The 23,346-nt window shown below is 44.5% G+C and overlaps 1 protein-coding gene across 1 annotated transcript in view; it reads right to left on the reverse strand.

The window, feature by feature from the left end:
* Positions 1-633: 633 nt before the first annotated feature.
* The window catches only part of ablim2 (actin binding LIM protein family, member 2), a 47,846-nt gene continuing 25,133 nt past the window's right edge, over positions 634-23,346 (reverse strand). Inside the window, exons 8-24 of the mRNA XM_079758119.1 lie at positions 21,119-21,206; positions 19,785-19,843; positions 18,853-18,906; positions 17,864-17,941; positions 17,196-17,339; positions 16,649-16,760; positions 16,109-16,375; positions 15,239-15,310; positions 12,421-12,528; positions 10,462-10,515; positions 8,994-9,031; positions 8,371-8,479; positions 8,011-8,069; positions 5,854-5,914; positions 4,132-4,139; positions 3,929-4,009; positions 634-2,629 (exon numbers count right to left, since the gene is read on the reverse strand). Coding sequence (XP_079614245.1) covers positions 2,516-2,629; positions 3,929-4,009; positions 4,132-4,139; positions 5,854-5,914; positions 8,011-8,069; positions 8,371-8,479; positions 8,994-9,031; positions 10,462-10,515; positions 12,421-12,528; positions 15,239-15,310; positions 16,109-16,375; positions 16,649-16,760; positions 17,196-17,339; positions 17,864-17,941; positions 18,853-18,906; positions 19,785-19,843; positions 21,119-21,206 — 1,506 coding nt within the window. The 3' untranslated portion in view covers positions 634-2,515. The remainder of the gene's footprint in view (positions 2,630-3,928; positions 4,010-4,131; positions 4,140-5,853; positions 5,915-8,010; positions 8,070-8,370; positions 8,480-8,993; positions 9,032-10,461; positions 10,516-12,420; positions 12,529-15,238; positions 15,311-16,108; positions 16,376-16,648; positions 16,761-17,195; positions 17,340-17,863; positions 17,942-18,852; positions 18,907-19,784; positions 19,844-21,118; positions 21,207-23,346) is intronic.

A 23,346-nucleotide genomic window follows, 5' to 3' on the forward strand; every position in this document is an offset into this window, starting at 1 on the left:
ACAAAAAAATCACATAAGCGATGATATGTCAGCTAAGCCCGAATGTGAAGCTTGGGATAACGTTTGCTCACAAGCAGCCAACATATTAACAAGTAAGCCTCCCTCTTACAGGATATAGTAGCGTTATTGGAGTATCTAGTTTGCAATCGAGCAAGACATCAGTTGGAGACACATAGTAGCACTGTCGTAGCCGTTTGTGTGATGAGGATGGAGGACTCTTTGTTGTTTTCAGCTCAAACCAAAACAATCAAAAACAAAATCATGATTCGCTCAACAGTTTCTCGCCGCATCGGCCGATTCTCGGAAGAAAGTCAAAAATAGCTTATAAAAATAATTCAAACTTTTATACTTTTGACACGAGTGTCCCCGCAAAGCCCTGAGTTTCACAAACAGAGTCCTGTTGTGGAAACCCCTCCTAACCCGCTCTTATCTGTTCTGGAGGGAACCGGGGTCACCCAAACCAAAGCTCCTGGGTTCTCCTTCTCCACTCTCTCCTCTCCCGTCCTCCCTGGCGCTTTATGAGAGGCTTAGTGTGTGTCTGTGTTAAGATACAAGACCTCCCCCCCCCCGCCCCCCTCTCGGACCTCTCATGCTCATGTCTATCAGACCCCCCTCCCTTGTTTTTCTCCTCCTTCATCCCATAGTACTAGAAAATAACATGGCAATACAAAACCTAACCCTTATGGTAAAGATACCTTTAGAGTATTGAAATGTATAGAAATAGAGGTTCAAGATAACAGATAACAAACATGTGTTGTTTGTTATCCCTGTCATGGTGGTCTCTTAACACAATAAAATCGCGAGTGCACTGTTCCCTTCATCAAGAGTTTTGATAAAATTATTAGGGCTGTGATTATTGCAATTCTAAATAAAATAAAATAGATGTACACTCAAATGCAGTGTATTTGTGATTTCCCATCTCCTATGCCTAGGCCACCAATCGGTCCTCTGTGTATTTCTCTATTTATAAACACATTGCTCTATTATTTATACACACAAGCTTGCCTCCATTTTGGCCTTTTAGACAAGCAAATGCATCAGTGTGACTCAGCCTTTCCACACACAACCAAATAACTGCTTTTCTGAGCTCAAAGTTCTGTATGCCGTCATTGCACATAACACAAATAGAACAACAAACTCATACTTGATGTACTTCTACTCCCTTAAAAGTGATTCATGATGTTATCTATAGATACAAGTCTAGGACCTGACAGGAAACATGCTACAGTCAGGTCAACAGAGCCAAGATGGCCGACAGTTGAGAGATAGAAAGAGAGAGACACCTTTACAACAAGGCAGAACCGTATATCTGATACGCTTGAAAGAATACAATGACACAGACCTCATTTTAAAATAAAAACAACGATAAAGAAATAAAAACAAAAGATATGAAGCGCAATAGAATACCTGGGTTCTGACAATCTCCCCTACCACTCAGGGTGAATTAGTAACACGTTTATATGCAGTAGGCCGTGTATTCAGGGTTAGGGAATAACAACTATTCAGTAGCACGTTTTCATACAATTTAGGTGTTGATATTAAGGTTTAAATATTATGCTAGCCTCACTTTAATCACATGTATGTAGCTAGCAAGGTACCACGTTGTACAGTTTATGATAGCATATTCCGATACATTTATTTACAATAGTAATGCATTCCCATACACATTCACATATTGACTGATAATGCAACTCTCGTGTCGCATCACATAGCATCATGCTACTCTTGTGTAGCATTATTTGTAGCATGTGTGGTAGTCTACACTAGATTATAGAGCGCTCTTTATATATATATATATATATATACTCATGGCCATGGTAAACTACAGACAATGTTTTAACCAGGTCAGCTCATTCACAACGAGGAGAGCTCGACTGGTAGTTCACCCTGAGCGGTTGGCATAGGTTAGCATAGGTGAGAATTGTCAGAACGCTAGCACGCCAAAAACAGAATAGAAGGCAGTTTCAACACATATCTATGTAAAGCTCAGGAGGTGCGTGTGCGTGTGAATTTGGGGTGTGCTGGGGTGGGGGTGGGAGGGGGGGTTACAAGGGGTAGGAAGATGGCAAGGGGGTGGGGGGGGGGGGGTGTGACACAGGCCATGCAAATGAAGCCCCCACCCCACCTAACTCCCTCCCCGCTACCTCCGTGCCAGTCGCCCCCTCAAGCACACACACACACACACACACGGTCAGGCCAAGGCTCACACGGAGGGAAGCACACAGGGCGCCTCTTGCGGTCGTCATGGCGACGCTGGCCGGTGGGAGACGGGGGGGGGGCGGCGGGGATTGATGCAGGTGCACGGCGCAATCTAACGGCGGTACCGTCCATGGGGAGGGGGCGAGGAGAGTGCGAGAGGTCGAGGGGGGTCGTACATACATAGGGGTTGGTACATAGGGATATTCTCCGGATGGGTCCTTTGGTGTCTCCCTTGTTATTATTATTTTCTCGCAGGGGAGGGGAGGCATCCACAAAGAGGGACGAGAGACTTTTGTCGGTGGGTCTGGGTGTTTATTTAAAAAAGACGAGCTTGCTTCTTCATGTCGGTCTTCTTCCAGAGGGCGAGGCGGTCGAACTGGGCCAGGGTCATCCCAAACACCAGCTGGAAGTCCTCCGGGGAGAGGTGCCTCTGGAGAGGGAACACACACATACACACACATCAATACATATACACAAACAAACACGTAAACAAATAAACTCACACACACAAATGTACACATATTAACTCATTAACAGACACACACATAGACACACACACACACACAAACACACATACAGACACACACAAACACACACACACACACACACACACATACACACACACACACACACACATCTTCAGTTTTAAAGAGATTATGCTCATGTGAACTGGACTGCATTCGGTCAATAGGTTCAAAGTTATAATAATAGTAAATAATAATTAAAAATCGAGTTCAGATCCTAGACTGAATTGCAATGGACATGGTTTCCAATGCTAGGCTAAAACTTGAGGGAAACCGACCACCTTCTGTAATCTAAGCATTTTAAACAGTGATGAACCTCTCAACTACCACCAAAAAGTAACTATGTCTGACCCCTTTTGGCTGGTATTACAAAAGACTCTCCTACTAAAGGTCTAACACAGAACGTAGGAGAAAGACATCCACATATGCTAGTGATGGATGTCGGCTAGTTGTTAGCATAAATAACAATGGGAGCCGACAGTGACATTAGTCTATGTAGGTCACTCACGCTCTCCCTCGCTGTCATTATACTAATGTGACACCTGGCAGAAAAGTGAACATCATTGGATGACAGCCAATCATCTGGTTTCCATAGAAACCATGGCTGCTGCCACCAAGGGCGGGAGGAGCCTGCGTTGAAGTATATCTTTGGCGTCCCGTCCGTTGTTGAGGGCGTTGAGACCGCCATAAAAAAAAACGCCATAAATCTTGAGTCTGGTTTTGCAGCGTTCAGCGTTGTGTGAATTCTGCAGCTCAAAACGCAAGCGACTGCGTGTGTGATTGTGTCGCATTCCAATTTCTCTGTTTCCATTAGAGTGGGTAACTGGAGTTAGACTTGCTACACACTCACACACAAACACACACACACACACACACACAAAAACACACAAGTGTCTCAAACTGAACCATTCGTATTCTAATTCAAACCATCATGGATCGAAAAATTATTTAATATCTTAACGCAATGGCATTGAAAGCATAAGCGTCATCAACAATTCTGCCAATGGCCTTATGTGACGGGTTTCCATAGAGATAAAGAACTGGGTGAGACCCCGCCCATGTGAATACAAGATGGGATTCTACATGGTAAAATTCTCTGGATGAGAGAGAGAGAGAGAGAGAGAGAGAGAGAGAGAGAGAAAGATAGAGAGCGTGAGAGAGAGAGAGAAACAACAGAGAAAGGGGCATATTGCGAGAGAGCTTACCTCCAGTCTTGTGCGGTCAATATCTCGGGGAAGCTTCACTTTCACTCTGTGGGTCACTGCCAGCATTTCGTAGGGGTAGATCTGCACACACACATACACACACACAAAAACACAATGTAGGCATTGTTATCCAACTTTGAAATCCACACAACAGTAAGATCAAGCCAAGAATGTTTAAGTATAGCTAAAAAAAATACACTCACCTTGTATTCTGGTTGGGGAGGCAGTGAGGAAGGAGGAGAGAGAACAAGGAAACATTAGAGTGTAACAAAGTTATTTCAAGCGTTAAAATGACCATAATAGACCAAGGTTAAAAGTGGGCTTAATCTCTATGGCAACAAGGGAATAAGATATTAAATATTAGTGAGTTCAGAGTACCGTGTAAGAGTGTTAAGTGGTTCCCCTAACGTGCACTAATGTGCACAAACAGAACAAAACACAAGGGCTCACACAATTCTTTATGAGGCACCGTGGCACACTGTTCTCTAAGGCTTTGGCACACACATATAGACACACACCAGCAGACAAACGCACATACACCGACAAGCACACGCACCAAATGAACAGGCATACCCACGAGAATACACACAAACACATGCACACACCGAAACACACACACACACCAAAACACACACATATACCAACACTTGCACACGCCAAATTACACACAAACACACTGAAAAGCACTCACACAAACACAAGAACCAACCAAAACATGCACACAAACATACTTATTAAAACAGACACACTGACAAACAAGCAAAAAACACACAAAACACACACACACACACACACACACACACACACACACACACACACACACACACAAACTCTCAAAAGCCTTAAGTGGCTAGTCAGAAATGTTGGCAAGTATGAAAAATGACCTCACTTCACTGATATTCTGAATGTGTTGACTCCCAGTCCCTGAATCGCAAAGCTCTACGTGATAACTCAAGTCGCTTATGTGCATCGCTAACTCACATTGCAATAGAAAGACAGCTAATTCAACAAAAAGAGGATATAAGATGATATAAAATGCATAATATTTTTATGAAGCACAGCATTGTAAGGATCACACAATGAAAAGAAATAGATATTCTCAGCTGATACATTAATTTAAGGCAACTGACATCCTGTTAAAGGTACAGTGTGAAGAATCTGGTGGCATGTCGCTGAACAGATTTGGCTATGTCTATATATGAATTGAAACATGCTCAATATTTACTAGAATGTTTTCATTTGTGCGTAATTCCATTCAGATAAGTGACCTAAGAATGAACTCTTCATATCCACACAGGGAGCAGGTCCTCTGTCATGGGCGCCGCCATCTTGCACCTCCATGTCTTTACAATAGCCCAGAATTGACAAACTGGACAAACTCTATGTGGGACCCATATGTGATACTTTTTTAGTACCGTAGTTGCATGAGCGTTAAAATGAGCGATGACATATATATTAAATGTGCCAGACACAGTGGTGTTATACTATAAATGTCCTCCAGGCTTATCCTCAACCGCTGGCCAGACAGAGCCCCACACTTCCACATACACTTCAGTGTTTCACTATCAGGCTCCGAGACGCTTCAAATTCTGTTGGATGCACCTCATTTAGACGGTGCAAACAAGCATGCTCCGTCCTTTCACTAAAATATCCTAAGTAATTCTATATCTCAGAGAAACTGCTCTACACTGTCGTAAACTGGGACATGATTTTGAAAGTGCCTACTGGCACAATGCAGGCCTTTCACAATGCAGGCCAGATCAGGCCACCGTAGTCGCTGAAAAGGAAGCGGTGAGGGTGGGGGGGATCCTATGTCTCACACACACTCAGTCCTAGCATGATGAAGAGTGAGACAGAGATGAAGAGTTAAGTGTTAAACAGCGAGAGCCCAAGTGAGTCAGAGAGTGAGTGGGTGGTTTTCGTACCTCTCATACCTCCCCAGCTGTTGCAGTCGGTGTCTACCTCATCCTCAGGCAACTCCGCGGCCTGCAGGAACACACACACACACACACACACACACACACACACACACAAACACACACACACACATGGACAGAAATACACATTATTATTGGATATTGGTTATATTTTACAACTCATTACAACTAAGTTATAACCGTGACATAGTTTACCAGATTCGTCTGGTTTCCAGGCTACTAATTATTAATCAAGTAGCACTAGAATTGTACTCTTACAAGAACCACTGTTTTTTCTCTTTCCATATTTCTTGTTTGTATTATAATACATAACAGAACAGTTCCCTTATTCGTGCCACTATATCCTACAGCTGATACATCTTGTAGTATGAGCACCCATTTCATTTAGAGTGTGCAGTTTGTAATGCAGTATTAACTAATTAATAATAACTAATTAATTCCTCCTGCCAAATGTTGTTGTTTCTTTCCACAGAATCCATTGTTGACTTTCCTAGCTTTTCGGGATGTTTGTTTTTCACAGTTCAAGCAAAGGTTTTTTCTAATAATGTCACACTATATATTAGGTGGGTATGCAGTTGAACTGTCTGATTTGCTTTAGTAAACCCCCCAAAAAATTGTTCCATCAATTGTTTTTGGAATGTCTCCACAGAGACATTCCAAAAACTAAAAGTCTGGAGATGTATTTCAGGGTCAGAGTGACACAAGTGTGGCGCAAGAGTTGAGAGGCAGGCATAGATGGACTGAATAAATACTACTTTATTAGTTGATACATATAGTATGAGTTCTCTGTTTCAACACACAAGCTGTGCCCAGCCAAAATTATTATTACATTCCCCCAGGAAGGTTCTAGTTTATATTAATTAACTGACACCAGAATGCTAACAGACCTCGGCTGAAGACAAAACATCTGGACTGTACTTTAAGAAACAGCATTTGGACTGTGCACTGAAACCAGACCGAGATGTCGAGAAATTACTTTGAGAGAGCCCCCTCTGGTGGTGGACACGGTCATCACAACAATAATCCCACCAATTGGCAGACCACGCCATGGCAGCACCCTCTGCCTGCGACAGCTCTTCCCTAACAAGAGACAGGGGAATTCTTCAGTTTTAGATAGCGATATTTATAGGACCCATTTAATCCGTTAGCGTGCTTTGGATTAATCGCACTCGCCATGACAACGGACACACCACATTTCCCTCAGACGAGATCACTTTCCAGTACCTCACAGAATGCGCTAGGCTTTCCGAGCCAAGGAAATGTGGTCGGGTCGCACCCATCGCAAACCCCGTCCCGTCCCACAGACCCACCCGTCTCCGACCGGGCTTGGACACGTACGAGCTGAGGCTCGGTCCGCAGTGTATATGAGGTAAGGAGTGAGGACGCAGGCGAGAGGGAGACTCAGGGCTAGTTCAGGCTGGGAGTTCACTGGGCATTGTCGTTTGAGGCCCAGAAAGACAGACCAAATGTGGACCATGAGGGCAAACAAATGACACACACACACATAAAAGACATCAAGCCGTTTGAGGTGTCGTTTGAGTGCCGGTATATGCGTGTATGTTTGTTCGTACATGTGTAGTCCTGCGTTTCTTGCCTGCATACCTGTGGCAAGTTTCTCGGGCTGACATTGAATTTGAAACACACCTTGAATGCGTTCAAAAATCACCATCCACCCATCAAAGAGAGCAGGGTGTGAATGAATGTCAGATGTGTGGAGGGGGCCGATGTCCAAAACAAACTGTTTCCTATGATTACGACTGCAGAGGCCAGCGGAGGAAGACTTTATGAGAATGCAGATGTAAACCCTTACAGTTATAGAGTGTATTGGAGCGGCAACAAGGGCTGTCCTATTTTTGTGGAGACAAGTATCTTCTAAAACTGTTTGCACTTTCACTACAAAATAAACCATTGTTTATTTTATCACCCAGGTCATAAATAACAAATTATTTTGAAGCCATTCCAACTTTGATTGTATGCTTTGATTTTTCTCGCTTACCTTGCTGTTCGCTTTGGATAAAAGCATCTGCTAAATAACTACACATGGAGGTTATGGAGAACAGTTATAGACTGCTGTTATTAGGTACAGTCAGAGAGTATATTTTGAGCCTCAGAGGATGGATGGTGTGTGAAACTTTGGCAGCCCACCTTGTATATTCCGTTTCTTCCATAGCCTGGCAAGGAGGCCGATTTATTGTAGGGGAAGTCTGGCGAGAGAATACAGAGTTAACGTTTTCCCCCTCGGTCCCCAAAACAATAAACTGCATTCAATCAAATCAATGTCTTTTCCGTTTAAGTCGCTGAACGTTTGAAGCGATGGTATAAATTAAGTTTCCCCATTACGTCAGCAGCATGTTAATGGTAATAATTCATCTTTAAGCAACCACGCCCTGTTTCGCTTTGGCAATGGCGAAAAACAAATCACAGCTTCATCTAACACCTTAATGGAACGCTAAAATTGTATTGGATAGACGTAAACGGAGGCCTCGCTTGTGATTGGCAACTCACTGGGCTGGGAGATGTCGGTGGGCAGGCTGCAGGTGGACTTGCGGGGGTCTAGCTCCTCTGATCCGGGCTGTCCGTCAATCTCGTTCTTCAGGATCATCCAGCTGGTTCTCTGTAGGTGGAGGAGTGACGACCACCGAGGAGGAGGAGGAGGTGGAGGAGGAGGAGGAGGAGGAGGAGGAGGAGGAGGAGAAGAAGAAGAAGAAGAACAAGAAGAAGAAGAAGAAGGAGGAGGAGGAGGAGGAGGAGGAGAGAAGAAGGAGGAGGAGAGAGAAGAAGAAGAAGAAGAAGAAGAAGAAGAAGAAAAAGAAGAAGAAGGAGGAGGAGGAGAGAAGAAGAAGGAGGAGGAGGAGGAGAGAAGAAGAAGAAGAAGAAGAAGAAGAAGAAGAAGAAGAAGAAGAAGAAGAAGAAGAAGAAGAATGAGGAGGAGAAGAAGAAGGAGAAGAAGATGGAGAAGGCGAAGGTAAATGGAAGAAGATGTAGAGATGGATGAAAAAATGGGAAGTTAGTAGGTTAGTAAATGAATGCGTGTCTGGTAAGTCTTGAAATAGCATATGGGAAGGAATGTATATGAACAGACAGTAAAACAGATACACACATATACACACACACACACACACACGCACCTTGGGTTCCTCCCCATCCTGCCACGATGTTCTAGAGGCTGTGGAAACAGGCGGATGTTACAGGATATCTTGGCTTTAGCGACACGCACATCTGCCTCCATGAGTGCTCACTCACGCCGTAGCACTAGCCTAGCATAAATCAACCACAGTGACACCACGCTGACATCATCTGAAGTGGAGGAGCGCAGACTAAACTGGGTCGTAAACTGTAAAGGAGCACATAAGCTAGGCACAAAGGCTCGTCTCACAACTGCATCCATATTGCAAAGTTTAAATAGGCCTTTTCTGACCAGGTCGAATTGTTTTAATGAGCAGAAAGGAATCATTGGAGTTTAATCTACGTGGTGGTCTTGGGGATTTGTAGAGAAAGTAAAATGAATGTTCATTACTTATTGTCTAGTAGTATATATATGTAGTCAGGCCTGTAGTACACATAGAAAACCATGCCAGAAGTGCATGCATGTATCGGCCATTTATGAAATCACCATTGTCCTTTTTAGGGTAAAGCAGATGGGAGCTCTTATTCAAATGTTACCCAACTTAACCTAGTCTGATTCTTTCTAAAAAAAACCTGTAATGAACAGGTTAGGCACAAAAACGTGCACATAGAAAAACACCACACCACATCACAACAACAACAACAAAGTTTTGGACACAGACAGAAACCCTTGCAAGGTCATTGAGGGCAACGTGATCGATGCAACATTGATATCACCAAGTACAACGTCATTGACAACCAATAATCATGTCAGAGAGTGATGTTCACGGCAACAACACAACAAAACGGTACTAGATGGGAAGTGTGGATGCAGGCATGCCAGATGAAACGGAGCAGGTCAAAGCAGTCCATGTTGAAGACACTGAATCGGCTGCTTGCTCCCAAACAGTAACCTTCTCGGTTCTATGAAGGACCCAATAGGATATTGTGTATCAGGCTAAAGACATATCAATGTCCACTCAAAGCCGCTTTGTGGCTCCCACAAACAAAATGGAAGACTGTTGGATATACATAACAGTCAAAAAAACGATTTGAGGCTAAATCCCCCCCCCCCATGTCGGAAATTGGAAGTTCATTTGAAGCCTTGTGGTTTAAAGGGGATGGTAACTGATTCTGGAACAGTGCTTAAGGTACCACAGATTGAAAGGCCAGCTGGATCAAAACCATTTGAAGAAACATTTCACAGCGGAAATCGACTCATATCATATTATATCAAATTTAATCAAATCAAATCAAATCATTGTTTCAAATCGCATTCTGGTTGAGCTCTACTCAACAAGGAATCGAGAGTTGGGCCTTATTCTTTGTTATGAGGGTTGATGTAAAACAGCGCCCTGCGATTGGAAAAGAGCACTAGGGATGCTCCGACGAACAGACAAACCAATTAGAAGACAGACAGATGATTGACAGATGTCATGCACCACATCAAACAGAGACCAGACAATGAAGTGTTGAGAAAGAGGACTGTACCATGCTGTTTGTAGATGGGGGGTTTTCTATAGATATTATCTTTGACCTTAGTCTCTGAAGATGGGAGGAGAGGCAAGAGAGGAAAAGAATGGAAGAGCCCGAGAAGAACAAAAAGTAGGAGAAAAAGAAGAGAAAGAAAAAAATAATAATATAGAAAAAGAAGCATGGGTTAGTTATTAAAGAATGGGTTTCTTTTGTTTTTCTTTGGAAGAAGCCAAAGGAAGGGCAGCATCGCTTGGACAAAATCTGGCTTTGTTTCTTTGGTTTTAGAGCACATTATAAAAGTGTTATATTATTCATGCAGAAAAACAAAGAGCAAATTCAAAGTTAAAGCACATCAATTAAAACACACCCAAGAGAAAATTCTAAAATAATTGAACACTAAGAATCATAATAGAACCAACATTCTTGATTAAAAATCCATCAAAGTGAATCAGGGTCAAGTGTGGCTTAATTCAACCTTACACACAAACATGTAGAAATATCTTTCCAGCATTGGTCCACATGAAGAAACTGAGTCAAACAACATTAGCTGAAACTAGATGAAAGTGACTGGTGTGCGTTTCCTCAGAGATGAGCTAACATCTGCCAGTCATTCTACGCAGATCTCCGTCACACACACATTTCAACGAATGTAATACATTAAGCCACACTACAGTCATGACACACTGGAAACAAAACACATGCAGCCGTGTGTCTTTCTCTAGACTGTCTCTGTCAAGCTAGCTGGGTTGGCTGGCCTAAAAAAAAAGAAGAGCGACAAAGAATCACGATGATGACTAGGAAAGCCATTACAAGGAAAATTCCACTCTATCTTTCACCAAATCTATTAGTAGAAAATGTGCTTAACCCTCAGCATAAAATGGCCTACCAATCAAATAATTACATGTATGAGTGGAACAGACTGAATCCAAGCTACTGCTTGACCACAAACTGTGACGCAAATACTTACATTGCTATGCAAACCGACTTGTTATAAAGCATTCTAGCTAGCACATAATTTATTTGGATAGCTAGCCCGTTAGTTAGATATTCAGCTAGCTTGTTAGTTTGCTAGCTAGTGCATAAGGTAAATGTTAGCTAGCGAGTATTTTAACTGACTACCTGGTTATTTATCATTTTAATGGCCAAAAGTTAGTAGTCATTTTAATGGCCAAAGCTAGTTGTTTTGTACCTGCTGACGCTCTTATCCGAGATTACTTTAGCCAGCCATAAAAAAGATCTTAAACGGTTATGACCCAATCCGTCTAAATAAGTTTAATGTTGCTTTGTGGTCGAATTCCCCTTAAAGTGGATAATCGTTGGCTCCAAAGTTGCATTCAACCTCGTCCAAGATGGGATCTCCTTTAACTCTCTCTCTCCCTCTCCTGTGATTGACAGCTTAATCGTCAAAATGGAAAAATGTGTCTGATCAAAGCGACTCGCTGTAGGAAAGTCCTAGCAGCGCTCCATACACTGCAGTGTCTGCTTCTGTCACAGCCAATTGCAAATCTTATTCGTTAGCGATGCAATACTGTCAGGAGAGAAAAAACTGTTTTGACAAATTCTGCAATTTAGATTGTGGCTTGGCAAATTGGAGATTTGAAAATGAATAGTAGGACAAGAGATAGAAATCACAAGAAAAAAGTCAGTGTGATATAAATGTTACCTTTTTTCTCTCTTTATCAATTGATAGCAAGCTAATAAAAGATAGCAAGTAGCAACCAAGAGTAAGCTTAACATAAGAAAACATAATAACGGTGAATTGTCTTGTAAAATAGATCAAAATATTCCGTCAGTTAAGTTAAAATCAATAAAAAATGACTTTTAACGTAAATTAATGGAAAACTTGAATGCTGACCAGCATCGAGTATCATCTAATACGACCACCGCTTCCCTGACACGTAAAACACAAAAAGGGACAAAGTCGTGGTTTAGCGCAATTTCATTTCTTTGGAATATGTCTTTGCAGATTCCTACCTGGTATATGGAAGTGCCGGGGCGCGGCCATGTAGGTGGTGGCGGAGGAAGGCGACTTCCCATCGGAATACGTGGACAGGCTTGGGGTGCTGCGACCACTTTCACTGCCTCCAGGGGGGAGAGGAGGGGGGACGGGGGGGCAGGACAAAGTGTTATGTGGTGCTTTTTTGTGTCCAGAGACCTCATAGCCAGCCTTTGTATGTGAGAGTTTGTGTTTGTATGTGCAGTAAGTAAGTATATGTATTTGTATGTGAGAGTGTGTGTGTTCTATGAACAGTAAGTATATATATATGTTTTTGTATGTGAGAGCGTATGTTTGTATGTACAGTAAGTATGTATATGTATTTTGTATGTGAGAGTGTTTGTGTTCTATGTACAGTAAGTACATATATATATGTCTTTGTATGTGAGAGTGTGTGTTTGTATGTACAGTAAGTATGTATTTGTATGTGAGAGTGTGTGTTTGTATATATATCTGCATTAATCATTTTGATTTAGGGTTGCATAGACCATACTGTACTTTACGTGCGTGGCTCTGTGCATGTGTGTGTGTGTGTGTGTGTGTGTGTGTGTGTGTGTGTGTGTGTGTGTGCGTGTGTGTGTGTGTGTGCGTGCGTGCATGCATGAGTTTGTGCAGGAGATAAAGACAAAGGCCGAGCGGTGAAGTCACTTGGACCACAGAAGCCAAAATAAACGATTAAACCAAACACTCCATAGCTCTGAGATCACAGGGACAGAGAGAGGGAGAGAGAGAGAGAGAGAGAGAGACAAGACACCACAGCAGCCTCGAATGCATTGGATCTGTTAACGAACACAAACACAGAACAACACATACACACACACACACACACACACACAAGACCAAAGTGCACGTACCCACACAAATGCACACACATTACACACAAACACACAGAGACAAACACACACAGATAAACAACCAAGTGAAGACCTGGTGCGAGAACATTCGGAAGAGGGAAACAAAATGGCTACAGCTGAAGTGAGAAGCGTGAAAAAGGATCAGAGTGGGGAATACTTTTTAAAACAAAGACATATCATACCCCTCAAAAGGGAACAAAACCAAACGGTATGCTCTGTGTAACCTCCATGTTGAATTGTCCTTCTCTTGTGCCCCCCCCCCCATGATAACCCTGAAGAGGAGGTCTAATGTCGGAATCTCAAGAGTAACCAACATGCGTTTAAGAGTCAGCTGACTCAGCAAACCACCTGACCTTAGCAAAATGGTGAGTCACAAATTATTGCGTTTTGTACGTTTTATTACCACATCCATAATGAGTTCAACATTGTGGTTTTGGCCTCCTTTGTGACCTCTTCAACTTCAACAAACAATATCGAGTGTCAGCTTGCGTAATCCATGGCTAAATCAAAACGCATGTTGAACTCTGCTCTGCAGAGTGTGGAACGGTCACAACCGTAAAATACTCACAACAAAAGAAAATGGTGGCGGACTGGTGGACCACCCCCACCCCGTCCCCCCAAAAGATCCAGGAGCAGACCTCTTTCACGGTGCGTTAGAAACCGCTAGGGCCTGGACCCGTGCAGGCAGACAGCCCAAGACGTTCGCATGCCACTGCGCCTGGCGGCTAGACCAGCAAATTACGGCCGGGCACATCCCCAGCCCACCCTAATCCTCCTCGTCTCTCTAATCTTCCTCTCCGCACCCGACCAGAGGAACTTTCTCTTTCATGCACCCCACCCGTGCGAGGCCTGCCAAACCACAGAGCCATCGTAAATGGGTTTCTTTCCCTCTTCGGTAATACTTTGCCCCGCAGCTGTATCATACACTAATCTCAACCCCTCCCCTCTCAACCCCTCCCTTGCTTTTTCTCTCTCTATAGACCGATGGAAGCGAATGTACGGGAAGATTGATGTTAAACAGTCAGCAACCGACTCTGTCCATGTCTTGTTTCTATCCAATCGAATGATCACCCTACTGGCCCTAGAAAACTGTGTCAGAGACCACCCTACAAATAATCAAGCTAAATCGAAAAACTAGTACATGATACTGGACGCTTTGTACCCTGAACTAAGGACTGACCTGTGTGACCTGAAAACACAGCCACGATGTGACCCAGCCTCAGAAGACCATGATGAGGAGAAGGGTGGCTGGTGTGCGGTGAGGCTGACTGTGCATCTGAGTCTGACACTGGAGTGTAAATACGCTCTCTTCTTATCTCCCAGGCCTGGCCCCTTTGGTCTTAGCTTTTCTGTCTGTGTCAACACTCAGGGGTGCAGGCGAGTCGTTTGAGCACTTGAGATGCCACGTTTTTATGAGGACTAGAGTTTATTTCATCCAAAGACACTCCATGGACTTTTTTTTTTTTTCTGATTTATCGTCCAAACAAAGCTTCTCAGCACTGGCCCAAAATTATTTCAAGGACTAAAAGGTGTATCGGCAAAACATTACAGGAAGTGCGAGGTGATGGTGGGGGTGAGGGGTGGTCATTCACATAGTAAACCAAGGTCATATATAGCCAAGTCAACAGGGCAAGCAGGCGACAGTTACACCATAAAAAATTATCTGGACAAACAAGTACACAAAAAATAAAAACAACACAAACTAACCAAGTCACCTTCTTGTCGACAAAGTAGCCAACGCAACAGAAACACAACAAACACTCCATCTAAACTGGTCACACAGCGGCGAGAAAACCATGCAGGACAACAATTCACCAATGTCCATGACCACCACTCAAGTAATATTGAAGCAAGCAGTACGTGTGTCTGAAGAAACTGATAACGAAGGACATTGAATATATACATCTACAATAATAAGGATATTAAAGAGTAGGGGTTTTACCATTGGGAGGAGGTAAATTGAGCTGCAAGGAGTTCCTAGATTTAGAGTCAGATAACGGGTCCACATAAAACCCTAAAGAAGATGAGAGGAGGTGATTGTATACAGGATTCTTGTGAATTTACTGTTGTACAAACCCCAGGCTTCCTGGCATCTTATTGCAGAACTGAGAGAACATAATGTGCTGAAAAAGAGATACAGGACCTTTCGTAAACCTTTGCCAATTATCACTTTTGAATCATCAATACTGGAACGTCATCGAAAATCGGTGTATTTGATGATTAACTTTATTTGAACTATAAAGGTTGCACAGTGCTGCTATTTAATCCATTATAACCAATAGAAGGGACAGGTCAATTGGACAAAGTAAACGGATACGACGATGGAATGAACAAAGTTGAGTTAAACAGGAAGCAGACGGTTTCACTCCATCAGCAACAAACACCAAAGCTAGCTTAGTGTAAACGTTAGCGCAAATTATTGCTTCATTATTAGGGGATTCCAACTGTCAAGGCCATGCCGAGTGAGTTCAAGATGACGTTAAGTCGGGCACAAGTCTCACAACTCACAACACTCTACACAGCAAGACTCTCTGAATGCCGCGGGGATGAGCACAGCAATGCTGTTGTGGAAACATCCTTGATTCTTACCCATTTACATGTGGACCAGCTGAAGTTCATTTTTCGTCAACATATTTAACAATTACTTTAAAAACACAATTTAGTCTTGTGTTTCAATTTTCAACTTAAATATTTTCAAGTTTCCAGAACAGCAAGGGGCTATATTCTCGGGAGGGGTGCGGGAGGGGTGCCCCGATTGGACTAATTCCCCCGGGGCCCCCTTGTGTTGGAGCCGGCACTGGCGCGGCAGTACCTCTGTAATAGGGGATGTAGTTGTGCTGCTGGAGCATGGCCAGGGTGGTGGGGTTGAGGTGCATGGCTAAAGCTCCGCCGCCCCCCGTTGGAGTGGGGGAGCAGCATCTACTGTTGGCCGCCCCACCACCACACATGCTGTACCCAGGGATGGGGGACGGGCCCCCGGCCATGGTGGAGGAGGGGTACTTGAGGGTGGGGGGCAGGGGCAGGGCGTTGGAATCATAGGCCTGCCCGCTGTACCTAGCGCTGACGTAAGCCTCAGGACCTGAATGGCCGGGTCAGATCACCAGGGTTTGCTTTTAAGTCACGTTGCATTGATTTGCTTAACAAGAGAGCGATTCAGAAAGAGTGACAGTAAAAACAGAAAGTATTTACGACAACATAGGGAATATTTTAGGAAAGACATTGACTGAAAAACACATCAATAGGGCAATTGGAAACAAATCTGCAGCGAGATCGTGAGGAATCATGATCGGATAGTGAAGATGAGTGTGTGTGTGTGTGTGTGGGTGTGTGTGTGTGTGTGTGTGATGTGTACCTGCACGGCTGTAGTTCTGGGGGGAGCGGGTGGGGGTGTTGCGGCCGTAGCCTCCAAGAGAGCTGTTGGAGCCGGGGCTGGAGGGTCTCCGCTGCCGCGGGGACCCCTCCCCCTGGGGAACACACACACACACACAAGATTACGCTGGGAGGGGGAGGGACCTTTATAGCTAAGGTTCTAGAAAAGATTGTCTAAAAGGTCTGAAGGAGAAGACGACAGACGTAGGGATGTACAGACCGCCAGACAGGTGGACAGGAACACTTTACATTGAGATAAATGGAGAGAGACAGACAGACAGACAGACAGACAGACAGACAGACAGACGGACAGACAGACAGACAGACAGTACACATAGACGGAAAAAGAGAAACAGACGGACAGACAGACAGACAGACTATACAAATAGACGGACGGAGGAACAGACAGACACACAGACACACAGTACAAATAGATGGACGGAGGAACAGACAGACAGGCAGATAGTCAGACATGCAGTGCATATAGACGGAGGGAGAGACAGACAGACAGGCGGACTGGGGGTCCCCACCTCGCTGTAGGCCCTCTCCTCTGAGGGGTAACTGACGTAGGGGGAGTAGGAGAGCATGTCGGGCCGGTCGATGTTGTAGATGGCCTTGACCTTCGGTAGGGCGGCCAGGTCCTTATAGTCCAGGGTCTCATCTCCCAGTTTAGCCTGCAAACAACACATTGGAACACACGGAAAAAGGGGGAAGGTTTGGGAAGATTTAACAGAATAAAGTCAGGTTTGGCCTGTCGTGAGCAAAGTATTCCAGCATCTGGTACAGCTATTTGAATTCAAGAGCAACAAAACAATTTAAATGACTCTGATCCTGTCTTATTCATTGGATGAAGACTTTCAGGGGTTGAGGGTTCGATTCCCACTGGAGCCCCCCATGCTGACAATGTTGGAGCACATTGGGTAAAGCTTTCAGCAAATGGCATGTGACAAGCACGGCTAACTCTCTGGTGAAATACTTTGGGTCAAATCGGAGACCTTGCGAGTGGCGTCACCTGGGACCCATGTGAACCAATCAGACGCATTTGATTTGTGATCACCCGTCCATTCTGGTGCCATCTCCTTGTGGTTTGATTGTGGTTTGAAGTGTTAGTGCTGCAACACTGCCATCTAGTGGGCCACTATGAATACAAAGAGAGAGTGAGAGAGAGAGAGAGAGGGAAAGAGAGAGAGTCTCTTACGTAGATGATCCTGCTGGGTGAGCCGGAGGCACTGGAGGCCTGGACAGAGGTGATGCTCTCAGAGGAAGTCCTGGTCACCTGCAAGCATACACAACTTCCTGTTAGGACACACACAATATGACCCAAAGCTGACAGAGAGAGAGAGAGAGAGAGAGAGAGAGAGAGAGAGAGAGAGAGAGAGAGAGAGAGAGAGAGAGAGAGAGAGAAATAGAAAGAGAGAGAAATAGAGAGAGGAAGAGAGAGAGAGAGCTTTCTCACATGAGCTTCATGCTGTCTACAATTGTTGTACCATTAAGAGAGATGTAGGAACAAATTGAAACCACAGTCCCACCAAAGCAGTTCAACACAGGCACAGATGCTTGCATGTGAATCCTATTCACTGACATAAACAGTGCAGGTTAAGAAGTGGGAGGGAGGTGGTGGGTTGTGCGTGTCACCGATGGTTATCAAGCAGCAGTAAGAATCACAGAATCCATTCCCTTTTCAATTGTATTACCTGTGGAATAAAAGAGAGCTTTCAGGACGAAAGCATGCGAGCGTGTTAGCATCTATCTGCTCAAACCGAAGACACACAAAGAGAAAAGCGTTGTTGTCTGCTTGTCTGATTCAGGTTGGAAGTTGGAAATAACAAGAACAAGAGGAGCAGACTCTCACCGGTCACTTCCTGTTAGGATAATGGAAGGGCCGCTGGAAGGGTCAAACCATGCAGTTTGGTTTGTGAGGAAGGGTTGGTGGAATGTGTGTGTGTGTGCAAGCGTGTGTGTGTGTGTGTGTGTGTGTGTGTGCGCACCTTTGTGTGTGTGTGTGTGTGCCTGTGCCTGTGTGCATGTGTGTGCCTTTATGTGTGAGTTTGTGTGTGTGTGTGTGTGCGTGCGTGCGTCCGTGTATGTGTGTGTGCGTGCGTGCGTGCCAGTGTAAGTGTGTGTGTGTGTGTGTGTGTGTGTGTGTCTCTGGGGGTGGACACTACAGGGCTCTGCAGGTATACCAACCTGTGGCTCAGTGAGCTGTATCCTCACCTGCTTCTGAGGACTAGACGGGGTTAACTATGGACAGGAGAGAGGGGAGGGAGGGCAGAGGGGGGAGGAGAGGAGGAGAGAGTGACGAAGGAGAGAAGGAGATGAGAACAGAGGGGAGGAGACAACACAAATGGAAAGGAGAAAGGAGAAGGGAAGGGAGGAGAAAGGAGAGGGAAGGAGAGAGAAAGAGATGAGGATGGGGGTGAGAGGAGAGGAGAGGAAGAGAGTGGGAGGAAGGAGATGAGCAGAGAAGAGAGGAGGGGAAGAGGAGCGAGGCGGAGAGGAGAGGGTGAGAAAAGAGATGAGGAGACGTGATGAGGAAACAAGAGGGGCGGGGGGATAGTGGAGGGGAGGATGGAGAGAGGAGGAGACAAAATGAGAGGAGAGGAGAGAAAAGTAGATGGGAGGAGCAGAGAGGAAGGAAGAGGACAGAGGGAGAGGGGAGGAGGAGGAGAGTGATCAGGGGGAGAGAGTAGGAGGATGGAGGAACAGAGGAGAGGTAAATAGATCAAGGAGAACAGATGGGAGGAAGAGAGTGTGAGAGAAAAAAGGGGAGGGGAGAGGAGATGAGAGTGGAGAGAAGCTGGGAGTGAAATGTGAGGAGAATGGATGACTCCGCATATTGCAACTGCAGGGCTCAGAAATGCACAGCAAAGCAAAGCCACTCTGTACAACGTTACACCACCTAACACACAAATACACACACCTCGACACAACTCTACCCAACACTAAACAAGAGTGAGGAAGGTTCTTAATGCATCGGATGATAGCAGAAAGGGGAGGGAAGGGGAATCATTGTCAATTCTACGGGCTTCAACAAACCAGAGGGTAACAAAAAATAAATGATTTTTGACTTTGACTTGATTCTTCATTGTTTATTTATTTGTTTGTGAATGTCGTCTCACCTTGCTCTTCTCCTCCTGCCTGGCGGCTTGTCTGCAAGGAGGATGCCAGATGGACGATCCTGATTGGACAATTCAAAAACATAACAATGGAGGTATGAGAAAACCAAATGAACAAAACAGTTCATGGTGAGGTTAACTTCCTGATTGTATTTCCTGTTTTTTTGGTTGTCAGACCCATTTTCAGAAGAAAGTAGTCAGTAGAAAAAAAAAAAAGATAAATTGGAAAGCTAAACTAAAGTTAGGCTACAGCTGCTGAGTCAGACTGGTACTAAAGGACCAGTAAATAATGCCCCCTTTCTCTAGAAGTGTGTGTGTGTGTGTGTGTGTGTGTTTGTGTGTGTGTGTGTGTGTGTGTGTGTGTGTGTGTGTGTGTTTGTGTGTGTGTGTGTGTATGTACATGTGTGTGTTTGTTTGTTTATCTGTGTGTGTGTGTTTTGTGTGTGTGTCCATGTGGTGTGTGTGTGTCTGTGCGTGAGTGTGCCTGTATGTATGTGTGCGCGAGTGTACCTGTGCCTATGTGTGACATTCAGGAAAAAGGATTAAGTTAAGGTGGGAGGACTTTATATTGCACCTGCTCATCGCCACCCTTTAAAAGCCAACATGAGTACCACACTGGATAGGGGGTTGATCATGTGACCAGGGCGGCAACACATAGAAGCAGTGAGCATTCCCTTCACCACTGCTTGCAATGGATTAACGACAGTCATGACGATGTGTGATGTATGACATACAACGATATGAATATATACTTAATGTTCTGGTTGTATATGTGGGTTCTAACAAGAATGTAATGCATATGAAAAGGTCAAATTAAGAATTTAAAAATTATCACTACTTCTTTCACCCTGCACACTGTAGTCATGGGCAGATTTAACTCAACCACATCAACTGACATTTGGCTGACAGATGATAGTTGAAAGTGCATTCTCCATGGCAATCTGACAGTTTGTCACGGCAAACAGAAAAACCTATTCTTCCTGCCTCTGTATCAGGGAGCTACACAGGCAGGTGTGTTGTTAATCTTGAACTTGAACGTGTCATGATGTAGCTGGCTGAATCTAGATTTATGGGACAGGCTCCCCAGTGTTATGGTGAGCTCAGTCTGGAGCTGCGCGGTGACATCTCTTTCAATTGTTTCAAAAGAAAAAGTAGGACAAGAGAAAATAGAATCTGGGAGAGGGATTGTTGGAGGCTAGGAGGGAACAACACAGGTGAGGTTTTAAAGACGTAACACTCCAAGGGAATCGTCGAAAAACATAGAGAATGAAGGGGGAGGGAATAAGATGTAGAGAGGGAAAGTGAGGGAGAGTGGGGGAGAGCGAGGGAGAGCTTACCTTGCAGGTACATTTCCTCTCCTTCGCCAAACATCTGCTCACAACGTGCACAGCGTGCGCACGTGGGATGGTAGTGCTTCTCTCCGGCCTGCCAAACACACACGCACACACAGACACACACAGACACACACAGACAGTGGTCAGTGACACAGCGAAAGCCTTAACCTCACAATTCACTAATTCAACAGAATTCAACCCCCATACAAACCATCCACATACAAATGTGAGTGGGTGTGTGCGTGTACGTGCGTGCGTGCGTGTTTGTGTGTTGCACTGAATGTGAGGCGAAGTGTTTCATAAACAGTTTAGTGTTAAAAGCATGGTGATACGAGTTACTGGATCTCTGAACGGTCCAGTATTGTCTACCCAACATCCGATCAGCCCCTCCCAGATCAAGAAGCAGTTCGGAGAATACATCTGTATTGCAGAACAGTACTTGGACAGCCCTTTTATCATGGGATAAATTAAATTTCTTTAGCAGTGCTCTGAATAGAAAACCACTACCTCACACAACGGATAGAAAGGGAGAATGAGATAGACATACACGGGAAAGATAGATAGATGCATTAGATAGATGGTGAGATAGATAGACACATTATACGAAGATAGGGATGGTGGGAGGGAGATAGATGAAGATAGATAAACAGACAAAAGTGCATTCAAGTGCATTCATTAATTAGTTCACAATATGGCCACCAGTGGGAGCTCTTGGAGAGCTAAATAAAAGGTAGGCTGAGATTGATCCACTAGCTATGGAATAAATAAAGCTGTGTTAGGATAGCCAGTCTGCGCCATTGACAACTGAGAAAATGATCAGTGATTGGATGATTAGATCCATATGTCATAGAGGCTGTCAGGTGGATGACAGATGTATGCACAGGATTAAATCGCCTCTCAGTGATGAAAAATGTCTACTCGAGCAATGACAGATAACAGACTTTCTACTTTCTCTTTCCTCTGCAAGATGAAAAGAAAATATTAACCAAAGGCTTTTACGTATGTCCTCGCAATTAAGGAATCCATTACCCCCAATGCCCAGGGAACACACGTGGCAGCTGGGAAGCTTTGTCCTGGAAAGAACCCGTGTCTTACATGCTTATCTGGAAGCAATAGGAATGCATGAGAGAGAGAGGAAGTTGACTTTTAGACCCTTTAGGGCCCCTGCTGATAAGAAAGAGCCCCTGGAATGGAAGGGGGAAATTCGGACACAGAATAGGAGGAGAGGAGCGGAAAGAAGATAGAGAGCTCTGGTCAAATCCTTCCTTTGTCGGCGGCAGAGAGAGAGAGAGAGAGAGAGAGAGAGAGAGAGAGAGTGAGAGCACTCAGTGTGTGATGCCACTCTATCATATTCACTGGTCCCTTCAGGACGGATAAGTTGAGGAAGCTTTTACTTTGAAATAGGTCAGGGGCTTTGGTTGCCAGGTTGGTGGAACAGAGCTGAACAGAGGGGAATAAAGCTTTGGGCATTCAGAACGAGATGTATGATGGGTTAAGGTGGGTGCCAGCAGGCAGAAAGGCGACCAGGTTAGGCCTGACACCTCTTAATACGCTACCTGGTTACATAAAGGCCATCTGTGTATTATAATATACATTATTTCTCACTCACTTTATGCACCACTTCAGCACTGAAAAGTGTAACCAAGCGCGGGGTTGAATGATTCTGAATGGCTGAAATGAGTGGGGTCAGGTGAGGCCACTTAAACTGATTAATGCGCTCATTGTTCAAACTAACAATGTACTCGCTCAGAAGACACTTTCACCCAAAGCCGCTTACAGTAAACACAGATGGGGGCGGTAGTGATTATTTGCTCAAGGATGCCCGCAGGGGGGTGGACTGGGGAATCGAACTTGAGACCTTTGGGGCTTGGAGACCCATTAGACTATGTTTTAACCAGCTTTGTCTCCCAATCAATAACCCGGGTCTCCATATTTTATTGACGTGTTGTTCCCTCAGAGCCAGTGGAGTGGGATCACCACGAGAAAAGACGTCAGTGACATTCAAAACTTCTCTTCTGGGACGGAACACAAGATCTGGCTTCTTCTAGCGATGGGGTGAATGTACCGTTCAGCGGTCCATGAGTAATACACCGGAAGCCAAGTAAAACACCGCCGTGGTGAAGGGTGGATCTGCTAGGATGTGCTCCCTTCCTTGCTAGGAATGCTAGCACGAATAATAATTGATCAACGTTAAACATAAATGCATCAACAAAATGATGACGAGTTGATTA

The sequence above is a fragment of the Pollachius pollachius genome (genome assembly GCF_949987615.1).
Source record: "Pollachius pollachius genome assembly, chromosome: 20".
Taxonomy (NCBI): domain Eukaryota; kingdom Metazoa; phylum Chordata; class Actinopteri; order Gadiformes; family Gadidae; genus Pollachius; species Pollachius pollachius.